This window comes from Mobula birostris, chromosome 8, assembly GCF_030028105.1.
Source record: "Mobula birostris isolate sMobBir1 chromosome 8, sMobBir1.hap1, whole genome shotgun sequence".
Taxonomy (NCBI): Eukaryota; Metazoa; Chordata; class Chondrichthyes; order Myliobatiformes; family Myliobatidae; genus Mobula; species Mobula birostris.
The window spans coordinates 149,887,161-149,911,111 of record NC_092377.1 but is presented as its reverse complement, the minus strand read 5'-3'; the positions used below and the strand labels follow the sequence as shown (position 1 = coordinate 149,911,111).

Genomic DNA, 23,951 nt, shown 5'->3' with positions numbered 1-23,951 from the left:
CCTTCATTTTCCAACTGTTTTTATTTTAAAAAGGTGAATATTTCATTCAAGTCACCCCTCAATTTAAATTCCAGGACACATAGCCTGAACTATAGTTCCTAGAATTTAATCCGGAGAAATGTGAAGTGTTACATTTTGAAGGATTGAACTTGAAGGCAGAGTACAAGGTTAATGGCAGGATTCTTAGCAGCATGGAGGAACAGAGGGATCTTGGGGCCTAAGCCTATAGATCCGTAAAAGTTGCCGTGCAAATTGGTAGGTTGGTTAAAGAGGTTAATGGTGTATTGGCCTTCATTAGTCAGGCAATTGAATTCAGGATCTCTGAGGTGATGGTGCAGCTCTATAAGGTTCTCATTAGACCGCTCTTGGAGTATTGTGGTACTTGCAGTCCTGCTGAAGGGCCTCAGCCTGAAATGTCAACTGTTTACTCTTCTCCACAGATGCTGTCTGGTCTGTTGAGTTCCTCCAGAATTTTGTTGCTTGAATCTCCGGCATCTGCAGATTTTCTCTTGCTTGGAGTATTGTGTTTAGTTCTGTTCACCTGATTATAGGAATGACGTGGAAGTTTAGGGAGGATGCAGAGGAGATTTTGCAGGACAATGCCTGGATTAGTGAAAATGACTTATGAGGAAAGACTGAGCGACCTAGGACTTTTCTTTTTGGAGCAAAGGAAGATAACAACCATAGAGGTGTATAAAATTATGAGGGGCACCGATATAGAGGACAGCCAGTGTCTTTTTTCCAGGGCAGCAATGACTACTACCAGAGGATATGACTTTAAAGTGAATGGAGGAAAGTTTAGGGAAGAAGCCAGAGCTAGTTTTTTTTTACACAGAAAGTGGTCAGTGCTTGGAATGCTCTGTCAAGGGTGGTGGTGGTGCAAATACATTAGGGATATTCAAGGGACTCTTAGATAGACACATGGATGAAGGTTTATGTAAGGTGGAAGGGTTAGAATGAACTTGGAGTCGGTTAAAAAACTGGCACAACATTTTGGGCCAAAGGGCTTCTAATATGCTGTATTGTTCTATGTTCTAAATCTTCACAGGCTGAAGACATCACTGGTAAGGCCTAATTTCTCCTAAACAGTGAGAGGAAGGAGTGATGAGCTCAGTCACATATGAGCCAGAACATTTTTAAACCAAATGGGTTTTTAACGAGAATTGACTAATTTTATAGTTATTGAGATGAGTTTTTCTCTTTCATTGCCAGGCTCAGTGGCTGCTACTAGTGTGCAATAGGAATGCAATTGATAAACACTCCTTAATCCACTGACAATGCTGTTTTAACTTGGAAAATCAGACAGAAGTGTCCAGTCAGGAAATTCATCATTTGGCAATGTTGAAGTCAATTGTTCTTAAATTTGTTTTGCCATTTCAAGTGCATTGAAGGTCTCCTTACCCTGAAACCTATCAGTATTTCTCTGATTTATTCTGACAGTTGTAAAAGGCAGTGGTCAAAAAGGCACAGTTGCAAGCATTGCTGAAGCTCGAGGATTTTCTACATAAATACAAACTACACATTCCCATGCAAAAACAAAGCCCTTTTGTTGCTAACTGCAGGCAACCAAATATTCCTGTATAGGATTCTCTCCTGTCTCCATGGCTCCCTCAAGACTTGTGCAGAGTTTGAAAATAACTCCGCAGTTATTTACTATCCCAGGAGTACTGGCCTCACCATCTGCTGTTAGCACAGACTTCCCACATTTTACTAGGCTGCATCCTAATCAACCTCCAAATCCATTCTGTGTAATTCAGGAGGAGGGTTCCTTCTGCAAAAACTGACCAGACTTTATTTTTATTTACTTACTTATTCTGAGATACAATTGTTGGGCTATTCCAGCCCAACAAGCCCACACCGCTCAGTTATACCCATGTGAGCAATTAACCTATAACCCAGACATCTGTGGAATGTGGGAGGAAACCACAGCACCTGAAGTTAAACAATATAGTCACAGGGAGAACAAACAAAATCCTTACAAGCAGTGCCTGAATCGGACCCAGGTTGTTGGCGCTGTAACAATGTTAGACTAGCTAACTTCTTCTGTTCTCCTGCCCTAATGGGGGTTTGTAGGAATTAGCATTGTTCATATTTGAGAATTTTGAATGGTTCAACTGTTCCATTTAATATCAGAGAATGTATACAACATACAACCTGAAATTCTTACTCTCTGCAGACATCCATGAAACAGAAGAAAAACCCCAAAGAATGAATGACAGGAAAATGCTAGAACCCCAAAGCCCAATTAAGGTAGTGTAGCAGTTAGCACAACGCTTTACAGCACCCAACTGTATGATTAAAGTCTGTTACGAGCCTTGTGGCCCATCAGGCCAGTGCTTATGCTGGTTTCCGCGGCGTGAAGCGACTGAGAGTACAAGCGTTCCCCACCCCCACCCCCCGGATAGGATGCCAGTCTATCGCGAGGTTAACCCCCAGCATTTTTTGCCGGTACCCATTCTCAGCTGGGTAGACTGGAGCATTGTGTGTGGTTAAGTGCCTTGCTCAGGACACACACACCGCCCCGGCTGAGGCTCGAACCCATGACCTTCAGATCACTAGTCCAACGCCCTAACCATTTGGCCACGCACCACACACCTAACTGTATGATCAGCTTTCAATTCCTGCCACTGTCTGTAAGGAGTTTGCATGTTCTCTCTGTGGCTGTGTGCTCCAATTTCCTTCCACATTCAAAAGATGAATAAGGTTATGGTTAATAAAATGTGGGCATGCTTTGTAAGGCCAGAGCTGTGGTGACTCTTGCAGGCTGCCCAGCACATCTTTACTGATTTGATATGATGAAAATGATGCACTTCACTACATGTTTCAATGTACATGTGTCAAATAAAGCTAATCGTTAGCTATATCAACTTACTACAGGCCAGACACAATGTAATGTGACAAATCATCTCTCTATTCGTGAGCTGCAAAAGCAATTATCAGCCGTGCGCTTGTTCTGTTTTTGATGGTTAATAATCACACCAACCATTTGCACGGAGAAAAACAATAAATTTGTTTGAATTCAGCAGAATATAGCAAAAAAAAAATTATATGAATGGGTTCAAGGCTCCACTACGTGGAGATTCACAGCTCAGAACAGGGATGGAAGTTGTGGAATCCAAACTAGACGTTGCCAGTGGTTAAGGTGATGGTTCTCAATGATTAAAGCAACCGAGCACAAGGACTCAGAGCAGTGGTCTCCAGCCACGGGGCGGCAAAGATGTGCTACCGGGCCGCGAGGAAATGATATGATTTGGCGATATGAAACGATATGAGTCAGCTGCACCTTTCCTCATTCCCTGTTACGCACTGTTGAACTTGAACACTACCCCCCCAACCCCCATCGGCCGGTCTGCAAGAATATCGTCAATACTAAACCGGTCCGCAGTGCAAAGGAGGTTGGGGACCCCTGACTTACAGCAAATAAAGAGAGGTGATGAAGAGTCAGCTTTTAGTATATGAACACAAGCAACAGCCCAGTAAGGTAAGAAGGCATAGGTGAGGCTAAACATAGCATCAGTACCCCAGACAGCAGAGATGACAGTAGCATCAACAGCCAGGGCAGTTAAGTAGTGTGGTGCAGATTGAGGAACTATGTTGGAACTTACATCTAATGCATAGCTATATTGTTGACTTTAGTGACTACCTTCTGCAAATACCGTATTGTACAAAAGTCTTATGCACATGTAAAAAAATCTGTAAAGTGAAGGTACTTTCAAAAATAATGAAACAAAAAGCTTCTAAATATATAAAAAATTACTATAAATATCAGTAAACAGTAAAAAAAAACTAAATTAAATCAATATTTGATGTAACCACTCCGCCTTTAAAACTGCATCAATTCTCTTAGGTACTCTATCGTATAGTTTTATGAGAAAATCAGCTGGTAGGTTATTCCAAGTATCTTGGAGAACTTGTCACAATTCTTCTGCAGACTTTGGCTGTCTCGCTTGCTTCTGTCTCTCCAGGTAATCCCAGACAGGCTTGATGATGTTGAGACCAGGGCTCTGTGGAGGACATACCCTCTGAAACCATATAAGGTATCTAGGGTACCTAAGACCTTTGCACAGAACTGCACACACTCCAGACTGGCAAAATCCCCATGCAGCAAGCTATTTATCCAGTAGGCGTAATATTAAAAAAAATCAGCCTTAAGAGCATGTAGCAAATTATATCCTGACACTAAACATATTTAATGCCAGTTGAAAGGTTAAAGATTGATGATGTTTTCTCCATCTGCACATTATTGGCTTCATAGGACAAAGTAATGCTGTCAGGAAACCACCAGGCTGGCTTCTGAAAAACTTGACTGAGGAGCAGCTTTGTTCTGCAGACATGGCTGATGGGGTCCGACAGAAGAATGGACGAATAAAAACTGGAGTTCTATTGTTTACTGATTGGCAATTAGCAAATTCCTGCCAGCAGCTGCTTGTGGAAAGCAATTAACCATCTTTTCAGCTGGAACATATTTAAAGCCCAACTCAGCTTATCCTCCACAAGGTGCAGGGAAGAACTTTACCTTACCCAACTTGTCCTATCATCAGCAAATTGTGCCAGGGTGCAGTGGGGGCAATTTTCAGTTTAGATCTTGCACTGTTATTTATGGAATATTAGCTGTTCTGACAATATGATGTTGGTAAATTCCACCCCTTTGAAAAATATACCTGTATTTGCAAATGATTCTGGTTTGTGTTAACCCAATGTTATTAAATACAGATGTATTTCCCTCTGTTTCTCTGTCCTAGAAAATACCCTGTAAACTCTCTGCAGACTTATAACTTGCCACAGCATTAACATATTTTATATTGAAGAGTTATTTACCAAGAGTAACTTCTAATTTCTGATTTAAATGGAATACTCATACTGCAGAATCACCACCTTATTCTTGGGCAAGGGATGAAAGTTCTTGCTGTTAATAGGCAAGCAATCTTATGCTAACAAAAGACAAAGCTTCAGAGCCCTGAAGAAGGGCCCCGGCCGGAAACATTGACTGTTCATTCACTTCCATAGATGCTGCCTGACCTGTTGAGTTCCTTCAGCATTCTGTATATGTTACTTTGGATTTCCAGCATCTGCAGAATTTCTTGCGGTTAGACAAAGCTCAAGTTCTCTAGATCTACTTAACCTGTGTGCTGAGTGATCAAATATTCAGGGAACTAATGTGCTGGATCGTATCAATACAAAGCCAGGAGTGCTGTATAAAAGCACTGGCTGACTGCAGTACACGTCAGCACATTCTGGACTTGGCCTGTGTATTGCAGCTTACAGTATGGCACGTAATGGATATTGCCTAACCGATCTCTTGCTTTGCACCTCAGCTTATCACGGAGGCCAGGATCATTATGTAAATTACTGAGTAGAGGAGATGAATACTCTGTACATGACCCTTTTACTCCACACTAGCTAAAGTTGTTACATCTAGCATTAGCATGACCAAAAAGTTAATTTAGCTAAGTTTATTATTCTTTATTTTCTATATGTACATCTTTCAATTCATTAGTTTAATGTTTTTTAATAAATTGTATAGATCTGTTTATTGTCTGAATCAACAGCAACTTGTTCCAATCATGTTAACAAAGACGCTTAAAAACAGAAAAATAGTCCTTTGACATCAAGTCGTTGAACCACATTAGAGAGGTGGTGGGGGATAATGATTTTGGATGCATCATCCACTGGCCTGGTTGACACTCAAAGCCTGAGCCACATGCAGGACGGCTGTGAAATGAAGCCTTGAGAATGCAAACACGAGGAAATCTGCAGATGCTGGAATTTCAAGCAACACACATAAAATTTGCTGGTGAACACAGCAAGCCAGGCAGCATCTCTAGGAAGAGGTACAGTCGACGTTTCGGGCCGAGACCCTTCGTCAGGACTAACTGAAAGAAGAGCTAGTAAGAGATTCTTACTAAGAATCTTAGTAAGAGAGTAAAATCTCTTACTAGCTCTTCTTTCAGTTAGTCCTGATGAAGGGTCTCGGCCCGAAACGTCGACTGTACCTCTTCCTAAAGATGCTGCCTGGGCTGCTGCGTTCGCCAGAAATTTTTATGTGTGAAGCCTTGAGAATGTTGGCAGTCATATGGCTGTAATTGATATTACAGCTAGGGGGCTAATACAGTGGGAGGCAAGCATGGATAATGCATAGAATTGATTACAAGCCAGTCAATTAATATCCATGAAATGACCACAATCTCTAACTCACCATAAAATGCATGCTCTCCCAACCCATCACTATGACATATACAATGTCAAAATGGTATAAGCAGGCATGTATAAATTGATTATTTTATTCTGACATTGATTGGCAAAGACTCTTCAAAGCTCTATGGAGCACCTTCCCCAATCATCCCTTGTAAGCGGAACAAGTGCTACACATGCCCTTAACACTTCCCCCCTTACCACCATTCAGGGCCCCAGACAGTCCTTCCAGGTGAGGCGACATTTCACCTGTGAGTCGGCTGGGGTGAAATACTGCGTCCGGTGCTCCCGATGCGGCCTTCTATATATCGGCGAGACCTGACGCAGACTGGGAGATCGTTTTGCTGAACACCTATGCTCTGTCCACCAGAGAAAGCAGGATCTCCCAGTGGCCACACATTTTAATTCCACATCCCATTCCCATTCTGACACGTCTATCCACGGTCTCCTCTACTGTAAAGATGAAGCCACACTCAGGTTGGAGGAACAACACCTTATATTCCGTCTGGGTAGCCTCCAACCTGATGGCATGAACATCGACTTCTCTTAACTTCCGCTAATGTCTACCTCCCCCTCGTACCCCATTCGTTATTTATTTATATACACACATTCTTTCTCTTACTCTCCTTTTTCTCCCTCTGTCCCTCTGACTATACCCCTTGCCCATCCTCTGGGTTCCACCCCCCCCTTGTCTTTCTCCCCGGACCTCCTGTCCCATGATCCTCTCATATCCTCTTTGCCAATCACCTGTCCAGCTCTTGGCTCCATCCCTCCCCCTCCTGCCTTCTCCTATCATTTTGGATCTCCCCCTCCTCCTCCCACTTTCAAATCTCTTACTAACTCTTCCTTCAGTTAGTCCTGATGAAGGGTCTCGGCCTGAAATGTCGACTGTACCTCTTCCTAGAGATGCTGCCTGGCCTGCTGCGTTCACCAGCAACTTTGATGTGTGTTGCTTGAATTTCCAGCATCTGCAGAATTCCTGTTGTTTGCATCCCTTAAAATATTCTTGTATCTGGTGTACCAGGGTCATCCAGCAGTTGCATTTATAGAGTTTTAGTGTTCATAATGTTAACGTGGGTTTTAAGGAAATTGGTAAACAGGACCAGAGGTGAAATGAGAGGATGTTGTTTGCTGCAATACTCAACCAGAGAGGAAAGCAGAAGTAGTCTTAAGGGATAAATTCCTTAAGGACAAAGCTTGTCAGAAAAAACATCAAAAAAGATGTGTAGCTTTTGTAAAAACAAAAGCAATCATTGGCATCATGGCTTCCTTCACGTTACAATTCCATGAAAACACTGAATGATATGGACATCACTCACCTGTCCTCTGTTAAAGTCATAAGTGTGGTACCTCTGGTTGAGAAAACAATGAAAGACATTCTCAGCTGTGGGCTGTAAGAAAACAGAAGAAAACTTTATGCAGAATGAAAATGAACTGCAGTAGATTCTGCCACAAACGCAAATGTGGCAATTATTTTGTTTGCTGTCTAATCTCACAAAGTCCAGAGGGATTGAGTAGGAACAAATTCTCAATCAGATATGTTAAACATTTAACATGGTGATAGGTTGTGTTGAGGAGTTAGGATATAGCGCAGATATTAACTTCACCAGCAACCAATCTTCAGACATGAATGTGAATTGAAGACTGAATTTAAAATGCAGCCCTGGGCAATAGTTTTCCTGGAACTGTGGACTGTGAACGTTACATGGTCATATTACTATAATGGGCGCTTTGTGAAGATGGATTTCTTACCTTACTTAGAATGGAAACTTATTTCATAGCCACATTAATTAAACAATATCAGATTGATTACCTGTTGTGCTGAAACAATTATTTACAATTATACAGGCCTTTATCACACCATAATTGGAGTACTATTTGTAATTTTGGTCTCCTTACTTAAGAATATTCCTGCCAGAGTGCAATGACTGATTCCTGAGGTACTACTACTACTTCGTCGACTCGGGCCTAGGGGGCCGGCGACTCCGGCCTAGGGGGCTGGAGTCGGGCAAAGGATTCCTGAGGTAACAGGGCTGTCATATTCAATGTCTTTCACTTTTTTTTTGCAATTTGCGCTATTTTTTTCTTTTTTTTAATGTGAGTTGGGGTTTGATGTTTTACTTGGAATGGGTTCCATGGTTTTCTTTGTTTAATGGCTGTCTGTTGGAAGATGAATCTCAGGGTTGTACACTGCCTACATACTTTGATAATAAATGCATTTTGAATCTTTGAGAAGATATTGAGACTACTAGGTCTATATCCACTAAAATTTAGAATAAGAAGAGATGTCATTGAAATGTACAAACTTCTGACAATGCTTGAGAGACTGGATGCAGGGAGGATGCTCCTCATAGCCGAAGGATCAGAGCCCCAGGACAGAAGCTGGGACATTTAGGAATGAAATGAGGTGAATTATTTACCACAGAAACTGTAAAAACTACATTTCTGAATAGGCTTATAAAAGAGGTAGATGGATTTCTATATGTAAACAGGTAAGCAGAGAGTATAGGAATATGGTGCAGGTCCTTCCCGAGTTATGGAAGGATTCTGTTCTAAAACTGTTCATAACTCAAACGTACAGTTCATCAGAAATGTAGCCATCCTGCAAAATATTTAAATGAAATAATAGACTAAGCAAAGACAACTTGTAGCTAAACATTGACTGTTTATTCATGTCCATTGATGCTGCCTGACCTGCTGAATCCCTCTTGCATTTTGTGTGTGGTTGCTGTGGATTACCAGCATCTGCAGAATCTCTTGGGTTTATGTAGTTAAACCAGACTGTTTAGCTTAGTAATCCAGCTTTAACTCAGTTATCTGATGCCAGGGGTGGTGGTAGAGCCCGATACATTAGGGACATTTAAGAGACTCTTAACAGGCACATTGATGATGGGAGGTACATTGATCTTAGAGTAGGTTAAAAGGTTGGTAGTAAATTGTGGGCCAATGGGCCTGTACTGTGCTGTAACATTCCATGTTCTATTCCTCTGCAATGATATTGCCATGAACTAAGTTCCCACATGGCAGAAGATGCATGCAGCCATGCAGCAACTGGCAAACCCATCCTGTTTGTCTCCCAAATGCTAGTGCATATACACATTAGTCAGGCAATAATAACCTGGTGAAGACCCATATTGATTTAGAGGATCAGCCATGATCATATGATAATGGAAAAGGCTTGAAGTGCAAATAGCCTATATCTCTTTCCATTTTTCTATGTTTTCCTCTCCTAATATTTGTTACCACTAAAGTGCCTAAAAATTCTTCACTAAACCACACACCCACCCTAATCTGGAAATTCCTTTGTCACCAGGTGTAAGTCCTAGAATTTGCTCCCCAACAGCAACATGGAGCATCTTCACCATAAGGAATGCCGTGGTTCAAGATGATGGCACACCACCATCTTTTCAAAGGCAATTAGGAATGGGCAATAACTGCTAGTCTTGTCAGCATGATCCAGATACCAAAAATTAATTTATAAAAATGATCTCCATTCAAGATGAGTGGGGTCAAAGTTAAATTTCAGGGTTCACATAACTCTTTATGCACCAGGAGGAAAAGTACATTTATTTGGAGAAAACCAATAGGATATTTACCTGATGAATTTGTGTGCAAGGTGATTCACAAAGTAAAAGATTTCACTCCAGTGGTGCTGAACACTCCCAGATCTAAAATTGAAAAATAATTACAAATTAAATTTTCATATACATCCTTAGAGATACATTTTTGATATATTTCTTTATTAAAACTATTAAAAGTCCTTATACATAAGAATAATTGATCTACTAAGCTAACTACTTCTCCCTTGTACAGTCAATTAATCTTGTTTGCACATAAAATGACTGATGAGAACAACTGAAATTTTCTGGATGAATACAATCTAATCATAACAGTCATCATGACTTTATTCAGACAGATACAGCGTACAAATTTGATTGATTCCTTGGAGGGAATGGCAACCTGTTTCAGTTGTGCCATATACTTGGATGGCTGGTGTGCTGAGATCTCAAATCGTGTTTCAAATCAATTTGCACAAAAGAAAAATATAATTCAAATCAGTTTTTCACTTTGGGACAAGAACTTGGTTTAGACTGAGAACATATTTATATATTTTGAAATATTTAAAAATGAAACTGAAAGAGACTCAGAAATTTCAGTGGATGCCCAATCAATCTGAAGTTTTGGCTGATGGCCAACCAATTTGGCAGAGCAGTTTCAAACAGCAAAGAAATGAAATAACTAAGTTATTAAGTAAGGCTCTAAATATGCTACACTGGCATACTCTGGGTGACTGTTTCCACCAGGTTCAAGAAGAACAAGTAGCACAAATTTAAGGGAGTGAAAGAAAAGAACTAGAAGCTGCACTTTGTGGCCACTTTATTAGGTACCTCCTGAACCTAATAATGTGGCCACTGAGCGTACGTTTATGGTCTTCTGTTGCTGCAGCCCACCCACTTCGAGGTTCAACATGTTGTGCATGCAGAAATGCAATTCTGCACAGCACTGTTGTAACACATGGTTATTTGAGTTATGGTCATTTTCCTTTCTGCTTGTTCCAGTCTGGCTATTCTCCTCTGATCTCTCTCATTAAGAAAGCATTTTCACCCACTGAACTGCCCGCACTGGAAGTTTTTTGTTCTCGCACCATTCCCCGCAAACTCCAGAGACTCTTGTGCATGAGCATCCAAGGAGATCAACTGTTTCTGAGGTACTCAAACCATCCCATCTGGCACCACCGATCACTCCACGGTCAAATTAATTTAGATCACATTTCTTCCCCATTCTCATGTTTGGTTTGAATAATAATTGAACCTCTTGACCATGTCTGCATGCTTTTATGCATTGAGTTGCTGCCACATCATTGGATGATTAGATATTTGCATTATCAAGGTGTACAGGAGTACCTAATAAAGTGGCTACTGAGTGTAGTTTCAAAATATTATTTTTTTAAAGGCATTCTATATTGTAGGATTCTCCATCATGAATCACTGCCGAAGCCAAGTGTTTTTTCAGACATTGCAGCATAAAAGTAAATTAAACCTTATCAGGGATGTCCAGAAGAGTGGGATTCACAGAGTACTTTTGATGGTAAATGGAAGTTATATTTGCCTGGCAATATGTTACAAGCTTTGAGGTAGGATTTGGTCACTGTATGAAAGTGACCGGAAACAACTAAAATAGTGGAATTTATAAATTTGTATTCTGATAAAGTACATGATTGGTACATGGCTCTCTGATTTAATGTTGTAATGCTAATTATTTTGAATTAAAAGATTTTCATTTCTATGGCATGTTTAATGTTCATTTCAGTTTTTGCATCAGTAGCATCATATTATTTACTTTTTGATTTAAATGCACCTTATACTAATTGTCAATGTTCTAGATATATTGGGTTCACGGGGGAAATTGGTGCATCCAGAGAAAACTCACTCTGTCATAGAGGAGTTACAAGCTTCACAAAGTTCATGTCCAAGTTTATTGTCATTCAACCGTATACATGTACACTGTCAAATGAAGCAACATTCCTCCGGACCAAGGTGCACAAAGTGCACATCTAACTCACACACAACACACTGGTATAATTACCACAAATAAATTAACAAATCATAAAAATTTATTTCAGAAGATTGACATTTTGCACAAGGTACATTTACAACACAAGTTAAAAACTGAAGAGTATAACGCTACTGGAGCTTCATAAGTGATGAGACTTGGGTGGTGGAAGGGAGCTGGAGCTTCATAAGTGATGAGACTTGGGTGGTGGAAGGGAGACAACTGGTCAATGCTGCTCCAGTAAAAATTGACTCAAGCTGTGAGATAGCAGCACTTCCTGCTGCACTTCAATCAACAATGTATACCTGAATGAGAGGATATATACAGTATTATTTTGTTTTACTGTTTTGTTTCTCTGTCCATTGTTCCAAAGCACCTAATAAACGCCCAGTTTACAGCTTCAAGATCTACTACAATAATGTGACACAACATAAAATATAGACAATTGGTGAGCAAAGACTTCTTTTATTAACACTGACTGTTGGGTGTTTATTTCCATCAGTTATTAACAGGTTGAGTATTCCTTATCTGAAAATGCAAAATCCAAAACCTCCAAAATCCAAAATGTTTCTGAGTGCTGACATGATGTCACAAGTGGTAAATTCCACAAGGCACTCGGAAGGTTCCCACATAATGTGCAGATCTCTGCACATCAAAGACAGATCTGAGAAGTAACCTCATATGTAATGAACAGAAGTTAGTGAAAAGTAGAAGAACAAAAAGTGAAAAATGAAGATTGCAATCGTGTATGGAAAGAGTAGATTCATTAGCGGCGGAGTGAGCATATGCTGCTTAAGGGTATGCTGATCAGGAAACAAGCAAAGACCTATCATAACAAACTGAAAATCAAACATAGATGTGAATAATCAGAGGCTGGTTGCAGAAATTTAAGAAAAGGCACAGTAGCTCCCGGACCTCCTGTCCCATGATCCTCTCATATCCCCTTTGCCAATCACCTGTCCAGCTCTTGGCTCCGTCCCTCCCCCTCCTGTCTTCTCCTATCATTTTGGATCTCCCCCTCCCCGTCCCACTTTCAAATCTCTTACTAACTCTTCCTTCAGTTAGTCCTGATGAAGGGTCTCGGCCTGAAACGTCGACTGTACCTCGTCCTAGAGATGCTGCCTGGCCTGCTGCATTCACCAGCGACTTTGATGTTGTCACAGTATTAAGTGCCTACTCACAAAGCAGCAGGGAAATTCATTGATGAGTTTAGCAAGATCGTCACTGACAAAAATCTAACTTCAGAACTGGTTAATTGTTTTATACCTTACATAAAACCTTAAAAAACAGGCGCAGTGTACTGTAGCCTTTTAATCAAAACAGCAGTGTAGGTGGAGTCTGAAAGCCTGACATTTAGTTACCGTACAAGAGTTGATTCAGATATTCTGCTGACGCTGCTGTGCTGCTTTTGTTACCCTGCACACATTATATTTTCATTATATGGTTGGTCTAGTAATTTTTACTGTTAAGGACAGATGTGTGATGAACAAGTATAAGACAAAGACCGCTTACTGATAGCACATAATTTCAGTCAGAACTGATGGCGATCTCAAGCTATCTCTTCATATATTCCAAGACGTTAAAAAAAATCCAAAATCCAAACCACTTCTGTCCCCAAGCATTTCAGACAAGGGGTGCTCAACCTGCTCATGTTGTTAATGATCAGGCCAAATAGGTTAGCAGTCACGCTGTTATGAATCCAGGACTTTGAGAGCTCAGTCGGTGATGGTACAATGGTTCTACTCAAGATCCTGCATGCAGGGAAAATTCTGTGAGAAGACTTTCTTTCTAAGAGCATACAACATGTAGTCAAGAGACTTGTGAGGCTTCTATGACTGAGAATGAAATGTTTCATAAAAATATACTTATTCCTTCGATGGAGGGGAAACTGTCAAAGCTGCAGCGTAATTTCACATCAATAGAAGTGGCACCAATCATTCATATTAAATAACAGACACAGATGATTTACTGGTTACTTTATTCTACTATACTCACAATCAAACCCTGACCTATATTTCCGCTCACACATTTGGTTCAGTGTGGTTATCACACAGAAATAGAACTGTCTTTTTAGCTGTGTCAATCAGAAGATGTCAATTGGTATCAGTCTGGTTGTTCAGGTTTTGCTTCATTTGGTTTGAAAAACTTCAGCACTTTCTGCATAAACATTCCAATGGAGCATAAAAAGCTAACATTTAAGTAATTTAGTTCAACTAGGCATGCTAAAATCTGGAGTCACAACCAAGACACCCCAAAGTAGCTTGGTTCCAATATTTACATCTGAAATAATTATTCCCAAAGCAACATACACAAAATGCTGAAGGAACTCAGCAGGCCAGGCAACATCTATGGAAAAGAGTAAACAGTGAACCTATCAGGCTGAGACCCTTCTTCAGGACTGGAAAGGAAGAGAAGAAGTCAGAGTAAGAAGGTGGGAGGAGGGGAGGAATAAATACAAGGTGGCAGGTGATTGGTGAAACCGAAAGGGGGGAGGAGGTGAAGTAAAGAGCTGGGAAGTTGATTGGTAAAAGGGATAAAGGGTTGGAGAAGGGTGAATCTGATAGGAGAGAATAGAAGACCACAAAAGAAAGGGAAGGAGGAAGGGCATCAGAGGGAGGTGATGGGCAGGTAAGGAGATAAGGTGAGAGAGGGAAACAGAAATGGGGAATGGTGAAGGGGTGGGTTGCAATTACATGAAGTTTGAGAAATCGATGTTCTTGCCATTAGGTTGGAAACTACCCAGACAGAATATAAGGTGTTGCTCCTCCAACCTGAGTGTGGCCTCACTGTGGCAGTAGAGGAGGTCATGGACTGACATGTCGGAATGGGAACGGGAAGTAGAATTGAAATGAGTGGCCACAGGGAGTTCCCACTTTTTCTGGTGGATAAAGCGAAGGTGCTTGGAGAAGCAGTTTCTCCCAATCTTCTATGGGTCTCACCAATATTACAGGAAGGGGAAATGAAGAGCTTGTTTTCTAAAAATAATCCCTATCTGATTGGCTCTCCTAACTTCAATGCAGATTTTCTGATTTTTTTTATATACATACAAAATTCCAGGTAAAGTTTAACACCAGCCTTTCTACGCTGCTTACAGCCTGGTATGGAAACAGCAATGTCCTTGAATGGAAAATCATTCAAAAAGTAGTGGATATGGCACAGTTTATCACAGGTTAAAGCCCTCCCCGCCATTGAGCACATCTACATGAAACGCCGTCACAGGAAAGCAGCATCCAGCATCAGGGACCCGCACTACCAAGGTCACGTTCTCCTCTCACTGCTGCCATCAGGAAGAAGATACAATGCCTCCGGACTCGCACCACCAGGTTCAGAAACAGCTATTACTCCTCAACCATCAGGCTCTTGAAACAGAGGGGCTAACTTCATTCAATTCATAGTCACACTTTATTGATCCCTGGGGAAATTGGTTTTCATTACAGTCGCTCCATAAATAATAAATAGTAATAGAACCATAAATAGTTAAATAGTGATATGTAAATTATGCCAGTAAATTATGAAATAAATCCAGGACCAGCCTATTGGCTCAGGGTGTCTGACCCTCCAAGGGAGGAGTTGTAAAGTTTGATGACCACAGGCAGGAATGACTTCCTATGACGCTCTGTGTTGCATCTCGGTGGAATGAGTCTCTGGCTGAATGTACTCCTGTGCCCAATCAGTACATTATGTAGGGGATGGGAGACATTGACCAAGATGGCATGCAACTTAGACAGCATCCTCTTTTCAGACACCACCATGAGAGAGTCCAGTTCCATCCCCACAACATCACTGGCCTTACGAATGAGTTTGTTGATTCTGTTTGTGTCTGCTACCCTCAGCTTGCTGCCCCGGCACACAACAGCAAACATGATCTCACTGGCCACAACAGACTCGTAGAACATCCTCAGCATCGTCCGGCAGATGTTAAAGGACCTCAGTCTCCTCAGGAAATAGAGACGGCTCTGACCTTTCTTGTAGACAGCCTCAGTGTTTCACTTGACCCATCACTAAACTGTTACCACAACCAAATGGACTCACTTTCAAGGACTCATCACCTCAAGCTCTTGGTATCTATTGCTTATTTATTTATTATTTTCCTCTTTTGTATTTGCAGAGTTTGTTGTCTTTTGCACGTTAGTTGGATGCCTGCCCTGTAGGGTGCAGTCTTTCATCAATTCTATTATGGTTCTTGGATTTACAGGTTATGCCCACAACAAAAGAAATCTCAGGGTTGTATATGGTGATATATATATGTACTTTGATAATTAATTTACTTTGAACTCTCAACGCATTCAGTTGCCCATTCTTATTATTTAATATTAAGTTCTTCCCATCTATCTTTGTGTTCCCAGGAACTCAAGCAACAAATTAAACTCAAGCAACAAATTTCTGTTGTAAGGTAAGTGATACTGTAAAGGTTGTGCCTTTTTTATCTCTACAGAATAATAATAAATGTAAAATGTAAATATAAGGCCACCAGTCTTATGTTCAATGTTAATCAACTTCAATCCTTTATTTGTCTTCATCATCCTAAAAATAATCTGCGATATTAATCACTTCCAGTCATTGAACAATCTACACTTTCTTCCTTCACATATGGGTATTGTGGGGTGAAGACCCCGCAGTTGATTTATTGAAGGTTAATTGAACCAGCTGCACAAGGTCCTATTAATGGGGGCCTTGTTCAAAGACAATGTAACTGTACTATTCCACTTTGCCTTTCCATTTGTTCGATGCTTAAGCAGAGCAGTTGCTTAGTTGTGAAATATCAGTAGAAGATTGTTTCTGAAAATATCAAAATGTCAGAAAAGAGCAGCTTTCTGTTTTCCAAGGATGCTTGGAATTTTGGATGTGCTTAAAAGTAGCCAAATAGCTGCATCCTCATAATAAAAAATTACCAAACAAGTTGGTGGATAACATCACTAAGACCCTCAGTATTTAGCCCCTTCTGACATGAAGGATGGGAAAATGAGAAGTTTATAGCAGTAAAATATGTCTCTGGCCTGTATCTGGCACTTTCACATGTCTTTCATGACTGGTTGTGTTGTAGAAAGGACATAACAGACACACATGTCAAAAAATTTCAGAATCATTTGAGACCACCGCTTGTGTCTAGGCCACCTAGGTACTAAATGCATTTTTGGTCCATATACAACAAGCATCAGCCAGTGAGCAGTCAAGTATCAGGGAAATAATAATCATGAAAACTGTATATTCTACAGGAGTTGTGACTATGATGGTTCATTCGTCAGATTCCTTGCCTCTGAGTCAGAAATCTTGAGTTCAAGACTCACTTCAAAGTTGTGATATAAAAGCTAGGACAATACTTCAGTGAAGTACTGAGGGAATATTGAACTTTCAGATGTGTAGTATTTCTGCTGAAATGTTATGCTGGGACCTTAATTGCTCTTTCAGGTAGACACAAGTAATTATGTGACACAATTCTCGAAAACAAAACAGGAGTACTATCTCAGACCAATATTTCTTCCAAAGTTGACAAAGCTAAGAGAGATTTGATGTAAACACTGTATTAGATGTGTGAGCTTGCCGTGCAAAAATTGCAAGGGTTGCTATTACAATTAAAATGGGGCATGCAATATTCAAAATGGATTAAAGATAATGAGTTTATATTTATCCATTTGAGCTCTTCACTCAGGTGCTTTTCACAGATGATTATCTGTGCATGTGCTTCACCAAGTCTCCTTTTAATCTTATTTTCCCTTTTTGGAAAGTGACTGATAACTAAGTAAGACACATGTATTATATGTGTACTGAGTTTCCAAAGGCAAGTTCTAAGGATTTTCTATCTGCTTCCAATGCATTGGATTCATGGTCTAGGAGTGTGTCAACGTCCACTGGTAACTGTGATCACCAAAATAGCCATCTGGCATCTAAACACCAATTAATCTCCATTAGGTCCTTTCCAGTTTGTCTACCGCTCAAACCAGTACACTGATGATACCATAGCCTCAGCCCTCCACTCTGTCCAGTTCCAACTAGAAAACGATGCCAAATATACTAGGTTGTTATTCATTGACTTTAGTTTGGCATTTAACACAATCATCCTTCAGAGGCAGAAGGGTAAACTGTCCTTGTTGGGTCTCAACATCCCCCTCTGTAACTGGATCTTGTACTTCTTGACAGAAAACCTCAGTCAGTCCAAGGTTGGCAGCAGCATCTCAAGCTCCATCATGTTGAGCGCTAGTGCCTCCCAGGGCTGTGAGCTCATCTCACTGTTGTTCATGATGCTTACGCATGACTGCATTGCCAGATCCATCTCAAACAGTGTCAAGTTCACTGATAATACAACACAGTGGTATTATCAACAGTGGTGAGTCAACATACCAAGAGGAGGTAGAGAGGCTTGTCAAATGGTGTGAGACAACAAACTGAGTCTCAAAGTGGACAAGACAAAAGAAATCATCGTGGGCTTCAGAAAGGTGCAGGCCAAACACTCATGGAGAGAGTCAAGAGTACAAAGTTCCTTGGTGTGCACATGATGGACAATCTAAGCTGGACCCACAACACTTTCTCATTAGTCAACAAGGTGTGCAAGGTTGCCCGCCCCCCCCCCCCATTCTAACAACTTTCTTCAGGAGCACCATCGAGAGTGGCCTCTCTGGCTGCATCAGTGTGTGATATGGAAGCTGCAAAGCATTGGACTCCAAGTCCCTACAGCAGATAGTAAAAACCACCAAGAGAATCACTGGGGTCTCCGTACCCTCTATTTGTGACTTTTACTGGAAGCATTGTATATGAAGGGTCCAAGGCATTGTTGTGGATCCCTACCACCCATCCCACAATCACTTTGACCCACTACCATCAGAAATGAGATACAGAAGCATCAGGACTAGGGCTGCCAGATTGAGTAACATCTTCTTCCCTTGGGCTATGACACCAATAAATACCCTGCCACCACTGAGGTCTTATCACTGGGACAACAAGCTGTTTACTGTTCTGTTTTCTGTTTAGCTGTGCTGCACATTGCATGCACTTTGAATTATATTTTATAAACTCATTTGTGGTAATATTTTGTTTTATGTGTTGTGTGTTCTATTCGTTTTGTGGGTGCACTGTGTTCAATGGGAATGTTATTTCATTTGGTTGAATATATGCACAGTCAGATGACAATAAACTTGAACTTGAACTTGAATCTCATGACACTGCCAATAGTCCATGGAGTTTTAGCAATAAAGGGGAAACAAAAGGAAGTATGGCAAAGGATGGCAAGGAGCAGAGAAGTCCAAAATTGGTCATTGTTACATAGAAATGGAAGAAGAAGCATCTCAGCCTTTTGAGCCTGTTCTCAATTAAAATAAATCACTTTATTTTAAACCATATTTTTCTGTCCTGTCCAGATTCATTAGCGTACAAAAACTTGTAATTGAGCCTACAATGGCCATTTGTGATGGAGAATTAGCAGAATCACAATCTCACAATGAAGAAATTCTTCTTAATATCAGTCCTAACTAGTCAATCTTTTATCAAGAGATGATAAGAATTTACTTTCAAGAGAACATCTTTTATCAACATCCTACACAGTTTAACCAATAGTTTTCAATGGAATCATCTTCAATTCTTCTATTTAGATGGAAAAGCCAAAGAGGATAGGAGAAAGATGGGAATTCCACTATTTCATAGTTCTAGAAGAAAAAGAGTTAGAGTGATGAACAAAAATAAATAGCAGTTGCTGGAAATATAAAACTAATAGAAAAATCTGGAAGTAATTAAAAGTCTGACAAGTTCTGGGCTACAACTGATCACCAAAGAAATGTGCAAGAATGGGTCTGCTTGGTTTGTTCTCTGATTAACTTTTCCCATGAGGAACACCTCAATTCAAGATGCATTTCAACCCACATCCTAGCCAGGGACAGGAAACACGAATAAATCACATCACAAACCACATCCTCTTTCTTGGCACAGGGGCTGCTTGTTAAATCAGCAGGTAAAAAAACCTCTCAGAGTTTATTATTTTCAAAAAAAACAATTGCCTGGGGTGAAAAAGAGAGAAAGGGTGCTGTGTTGATTTATCACCGCAGTCTTCCTTCAGTGGTCCAAATTAAGCAATGTGTGAGCTTGGAAGTCCATAGATCTCAATTGGCTTACTTAGAGTTGCCACACAGGCATAGACTTCAATATCTACAAAGGCATAATGCTTAATAATGAACAGAGTTGGACTGAATGTTTTTATATCTCCTGTCTAGATGCACACTTTGCCTTCAATAAGAATATTTCCGGATCTACTCCACACAGCCATCTGCAAATATGGTCTGATGTACCTTTTGAAGGCACAGATATGTTCTCTGATGTGGATTGCGGCCGGCTAATTACTAGGGAAAAGCAGAACCGCAAAAATGCATTTTCTTTAAAATCTCTTTGAAAATGTTGACTTCATCTGAGCATTCTTCCTGCTATCTCACCAAACCTGAAAGTCTTGTGGAATTTTCTGTTCTTACCCCATAATCTAAGTCCCAACAAGCTCCCAATCTTTTGGCAAAGTAGGAGTTTGATTGTGGGGTGGTGGAAACCATGAATCAATAAGTGGAACCTGTACGTCCAGAGGACAACAATCCATTCAAGCTGCCTCCAAGCCTACATGCAGATTAGTTGAACACTTCTGTTATATCTATGAGCATGACTGGACTCAATAATTACCTATAACTTCAATCCTCTTTCACACTCGATTTTGATCTCTCTAGCTCAGAGCTCTCCTGTTTGAATAATGCAAAACATGGCTCAAACAACAGCACCTACTTTGTAAGGCAGTTACAGACACAAAACTGAATTCAATCGATGAGCTTTTAATTTCAGTTCTTCAGATATATTTTAATTTCTTTACTTGTGCTATCTCTTATTACACTACATCATAATTGCTTTCAAAGATTCAAAGTACATTTTTCATCTTTAATCTCTCCTATCCTTCACCCAATCACAGATCTTTTGTTCTTAACTTGTTCCTCTTCTTTCCTTGCCGAAGTATTCAATTTCTTCCACTTTTGGCTCAAACCTCAACTCTTTTCCTCTCCCACACTGCTGTCTGCACTGTTGAGTATTTCCAGAATGTTCTGTTTATATTAAGAATGCTCCTTTCATTGGCCCCATCCCCAGCTACCTCTGACTCCAGAGTCAACCCTTGTGTCAAGCCACAATCACATCAGTGCATACATCAATACATAATGTATTCCTCTGCCTCAATGAAGTGTCAGTGGAAGAAAATGCAATGTGACTGAACCTTCCATGCAGAAGTTGCAACAAAATTCTTGCTTCTGTCTTCATTCTTATAGTAGATTTATTTTCCCCCCACACATGTGGCAAAATACTTCTCCACTTGCTTGATTTTAAATCAAAATAAATCAGGTTCCAAAGGCTTGTGGAACTTAAAAATGATATCTAGTTCCAGCAAGTCAGCCCAGAATCCAGAGTTTGAGAGCTCTCACCGCAGTCTGTCTTCTTGCCAAATGTGTCGCTCTGTCTTTAATGCAGTTTTGGAATCTGTCATTCTGTAACCTGACTTCTGCCTGGGTAGCTTTTCAGCTTAAAATACACAGATTCGGGTTGCCATTCCACATTCCCTGTATGTATCTCCTAAGAACATGCACAGAATTCCTCTAATCCTCAGGCTGTAACCAGATACCTCACAATCAAGAAATTCTATTTTTATTGCAATCACAAAATAATAGTAGCATACTAAGCCTCAGAAGCAGCAATAAGATCATGATAAGTAATCTTTTCATTGCTGTTATTCAGGGTTAAATATTGTGTCCAATGATGGGTGAATTCTTTATAATACTATATGGTGTTATATGTCCACATGAATTCAGCGGGCCTCTATTTAATTTTCCATCTTGCCATACACACTCCCTGTATGATGCTCAAATATCAGACCAGATCGTATGCTGAAGGCATTGGAATGATACCTGAATTCATTCTCATTCTATGACGAACAAGGCTAATTTGGTCTAGTGCTCGGAAATAAAACATAGCACTTCATGTCCAACACACCACTCTAGGTTGTGGTACATAGGTGGTTCATAGAATCATAATCTATGACACGGAAAGGGATTACTCAGTCTACTGTGTTCTTGCTGTCCAGAAGACAGGAAGTGAGATTAATTCCACATTCTAAGCTTTATTATGTAGCTTTTAAGATTATAGTATGTGCATTTACAGATACGTTTTAAGCACAATGAAAATTAAACTTTCTGTCACCTTTTCAGACAAAGAAAACTGCAGCGCACAACTTTCTGGACGAAAACAGTGTTTCCTCATCTTCTCTTCGATCCTATGCCTCAAATTCTTACATGTAAATAGCACCAACAATTTGTCTTGATCCAAACACGTGGATGCTACATTCAGATAAACACCTCAATGTCTCTACTTTCTCAGAAGACTAAGGTAATTCAGAATGACCCCTGTGACTCTTACCAAGGTTTATAGCAAATATCCTATCCAGATGCATTGCAGTTTGGTATGGCAATTGATCTGCCCAAGTCCGCAAGAAATTGCAGAAAGTTGTGAATGCAGTCCAGTCTATTACACAAACCAACTACCCAACCATTGATGCCATCTACAATTCCCACAGATGGAGCTTTTCTAGTACCTCGCAGAGTTCTGAACTCTTCCCTCTTGTATTCAATGTCTTTTGGAACAAATGCAATTATTATAGAGTTAGGTCAATGGACTTGAGTCCACATTTTACTGCAGCATTTGTAAGCTCAGTCTTCCAGAGAGTGGACCCATGAAAAGTTTCTGGCCCAGATGGTCTCCCTGGTTGTGTTTTTAGATCCTGTCAGTACCTCTCACAGCTTCAACCTGTGGTTCGCACTTGTTTATCATCATGGTACCCAAGAAAAACAAAATAACATGCCTTAATGACTAATGCCCAGTAGCTCTGACATCCTAATAATGAAGAAATTGAAGAGGCTGGTCATGGAACACAGTACCACCAACCTTCAAGACAACCTTGTCAACTGGCTATCACCATAACAGGTTTATGGTTAATGCCATCTCCCTATTCCCACACTCATCACTGTAGCATATGGCAGTACAAACACCTACAGTCTATAATCTACTGGTTTATGATGCAGCGCTGGTCTGTATAGCAAGAAAGCTCCTTGCTTTTCAGAAAGGGAGATGGTGCACAATAGTGAACCGGCCTCATCCACCTTCATCCACAGCATAGTGAAAAGTGGTGGAGCTGACCACTTCTACCACCATGCCCTCTTCAAAGGGAAATGATTGTGGCCTTCTGCTGTAAATTAAGGTTGTGGAAAATGGAAATGTTAAGACTAAGTGATCTCCATTTTTCTGACCATGTTGTCATATTAAAGTGTAGTTAGCATTTGCTTAAATGCTCAAACAAGCAGAGATGAACCTGATTAACATCTTGTCTGTAGGAGTTAGCATTGCCAGCAATGTATTCTACTATTGTGAGCAGTTTTGGAGCCCTTATCCGAGAGAGGATACCCTGACATTCAAGAGCATCCAGAAGAAGTTCAAGAGAAGTATCTGAGAAAGGAAAGGGTTAATATACAAGTAGCACAAAGATGAGAAGATCTGCAGATGCTGGAAATCCAAGCAGCACACACAAATTACTGGAGAAACTCAGCAGGCCAGGCAACATCTATGGAAAAGAGTAAACAGTTGACGTTTCGGGCCGGGAACCTTCATCACGACTGAATGTATGAGTAACATTTGATGGCCTTAGGCCTGTATTCACTAGAGTTTAGAAGAATGAAGGGTGATCTCCTTGAAACCTATCAAATATTGAAAGCCCTCGACAGAGTGGTCTCGAGGACTCCAGGATCAGAGGGCACAGTCTCAGAAGAGAAGGGCAGACTTTAGAACAGAGATTGGGAGGAATTTTTTTAGCCAGAAGGTGGTGAATCTACAGAATTAATTGCCACAGATGACTGTGAAGGCCAAGTCAATGTGTATGTTTAAGATGGAGATTGGTAGGTTCTTGATGAATAAGGACATTAAAGGTTATGGAGCAAATGCAAAAGAAAAAGATTGAGAGGGATAATAAATCAGCATGATGGAATGGTGGAGAAGTCTCAAAGGGCCGAATGGCCTAATTTGCACCTATCTCTTATGGCCTTATGGAATGGCAATCTAATCCACATATTCTCTTGAATCCAAATTTATGACCTGAAACGATAAATGTCTGATTCTTGTAAGTCCCTCTGTTACCTCTATAACTCCCCACTCAT

The 23,951-nt window shown here is 40.5% G+C and overlaps 1 protein-coding gene across 5 annotated transcripts in view; it reads right to left on the bottom strand.

Annotated features, from left to right (window-relative positions):
- Positions 1 to 23,951, bottom strand: part of LOC140201838 (anthrax toxin receptor 1-like) — a 281,124-nt gene that overhangs the window by 232,257 nt on the left and 24,916 nt on the right. For all 5 annotated transcript variants that reach the window (XM_072266548.1, XM_072266550.1, XM_072266547.1 and 2 more), the window contains exons 2-3: positions 9,789 to 9,860; positions 7,512 to 7,583 (exon numbers count right to left, since the gene is read on the bottom strand). In XM_072266548.1, coding sequence (XP_072122649.1) covers positions 7,512 to 7,583; positions 9,789 to 9,860 — 144 coding nt within the window. The remainder of the gene's footprint in view (positions 1 to 7,511; positions 7,584 to 9,788; positions 9,861 to 23,951) is intronic.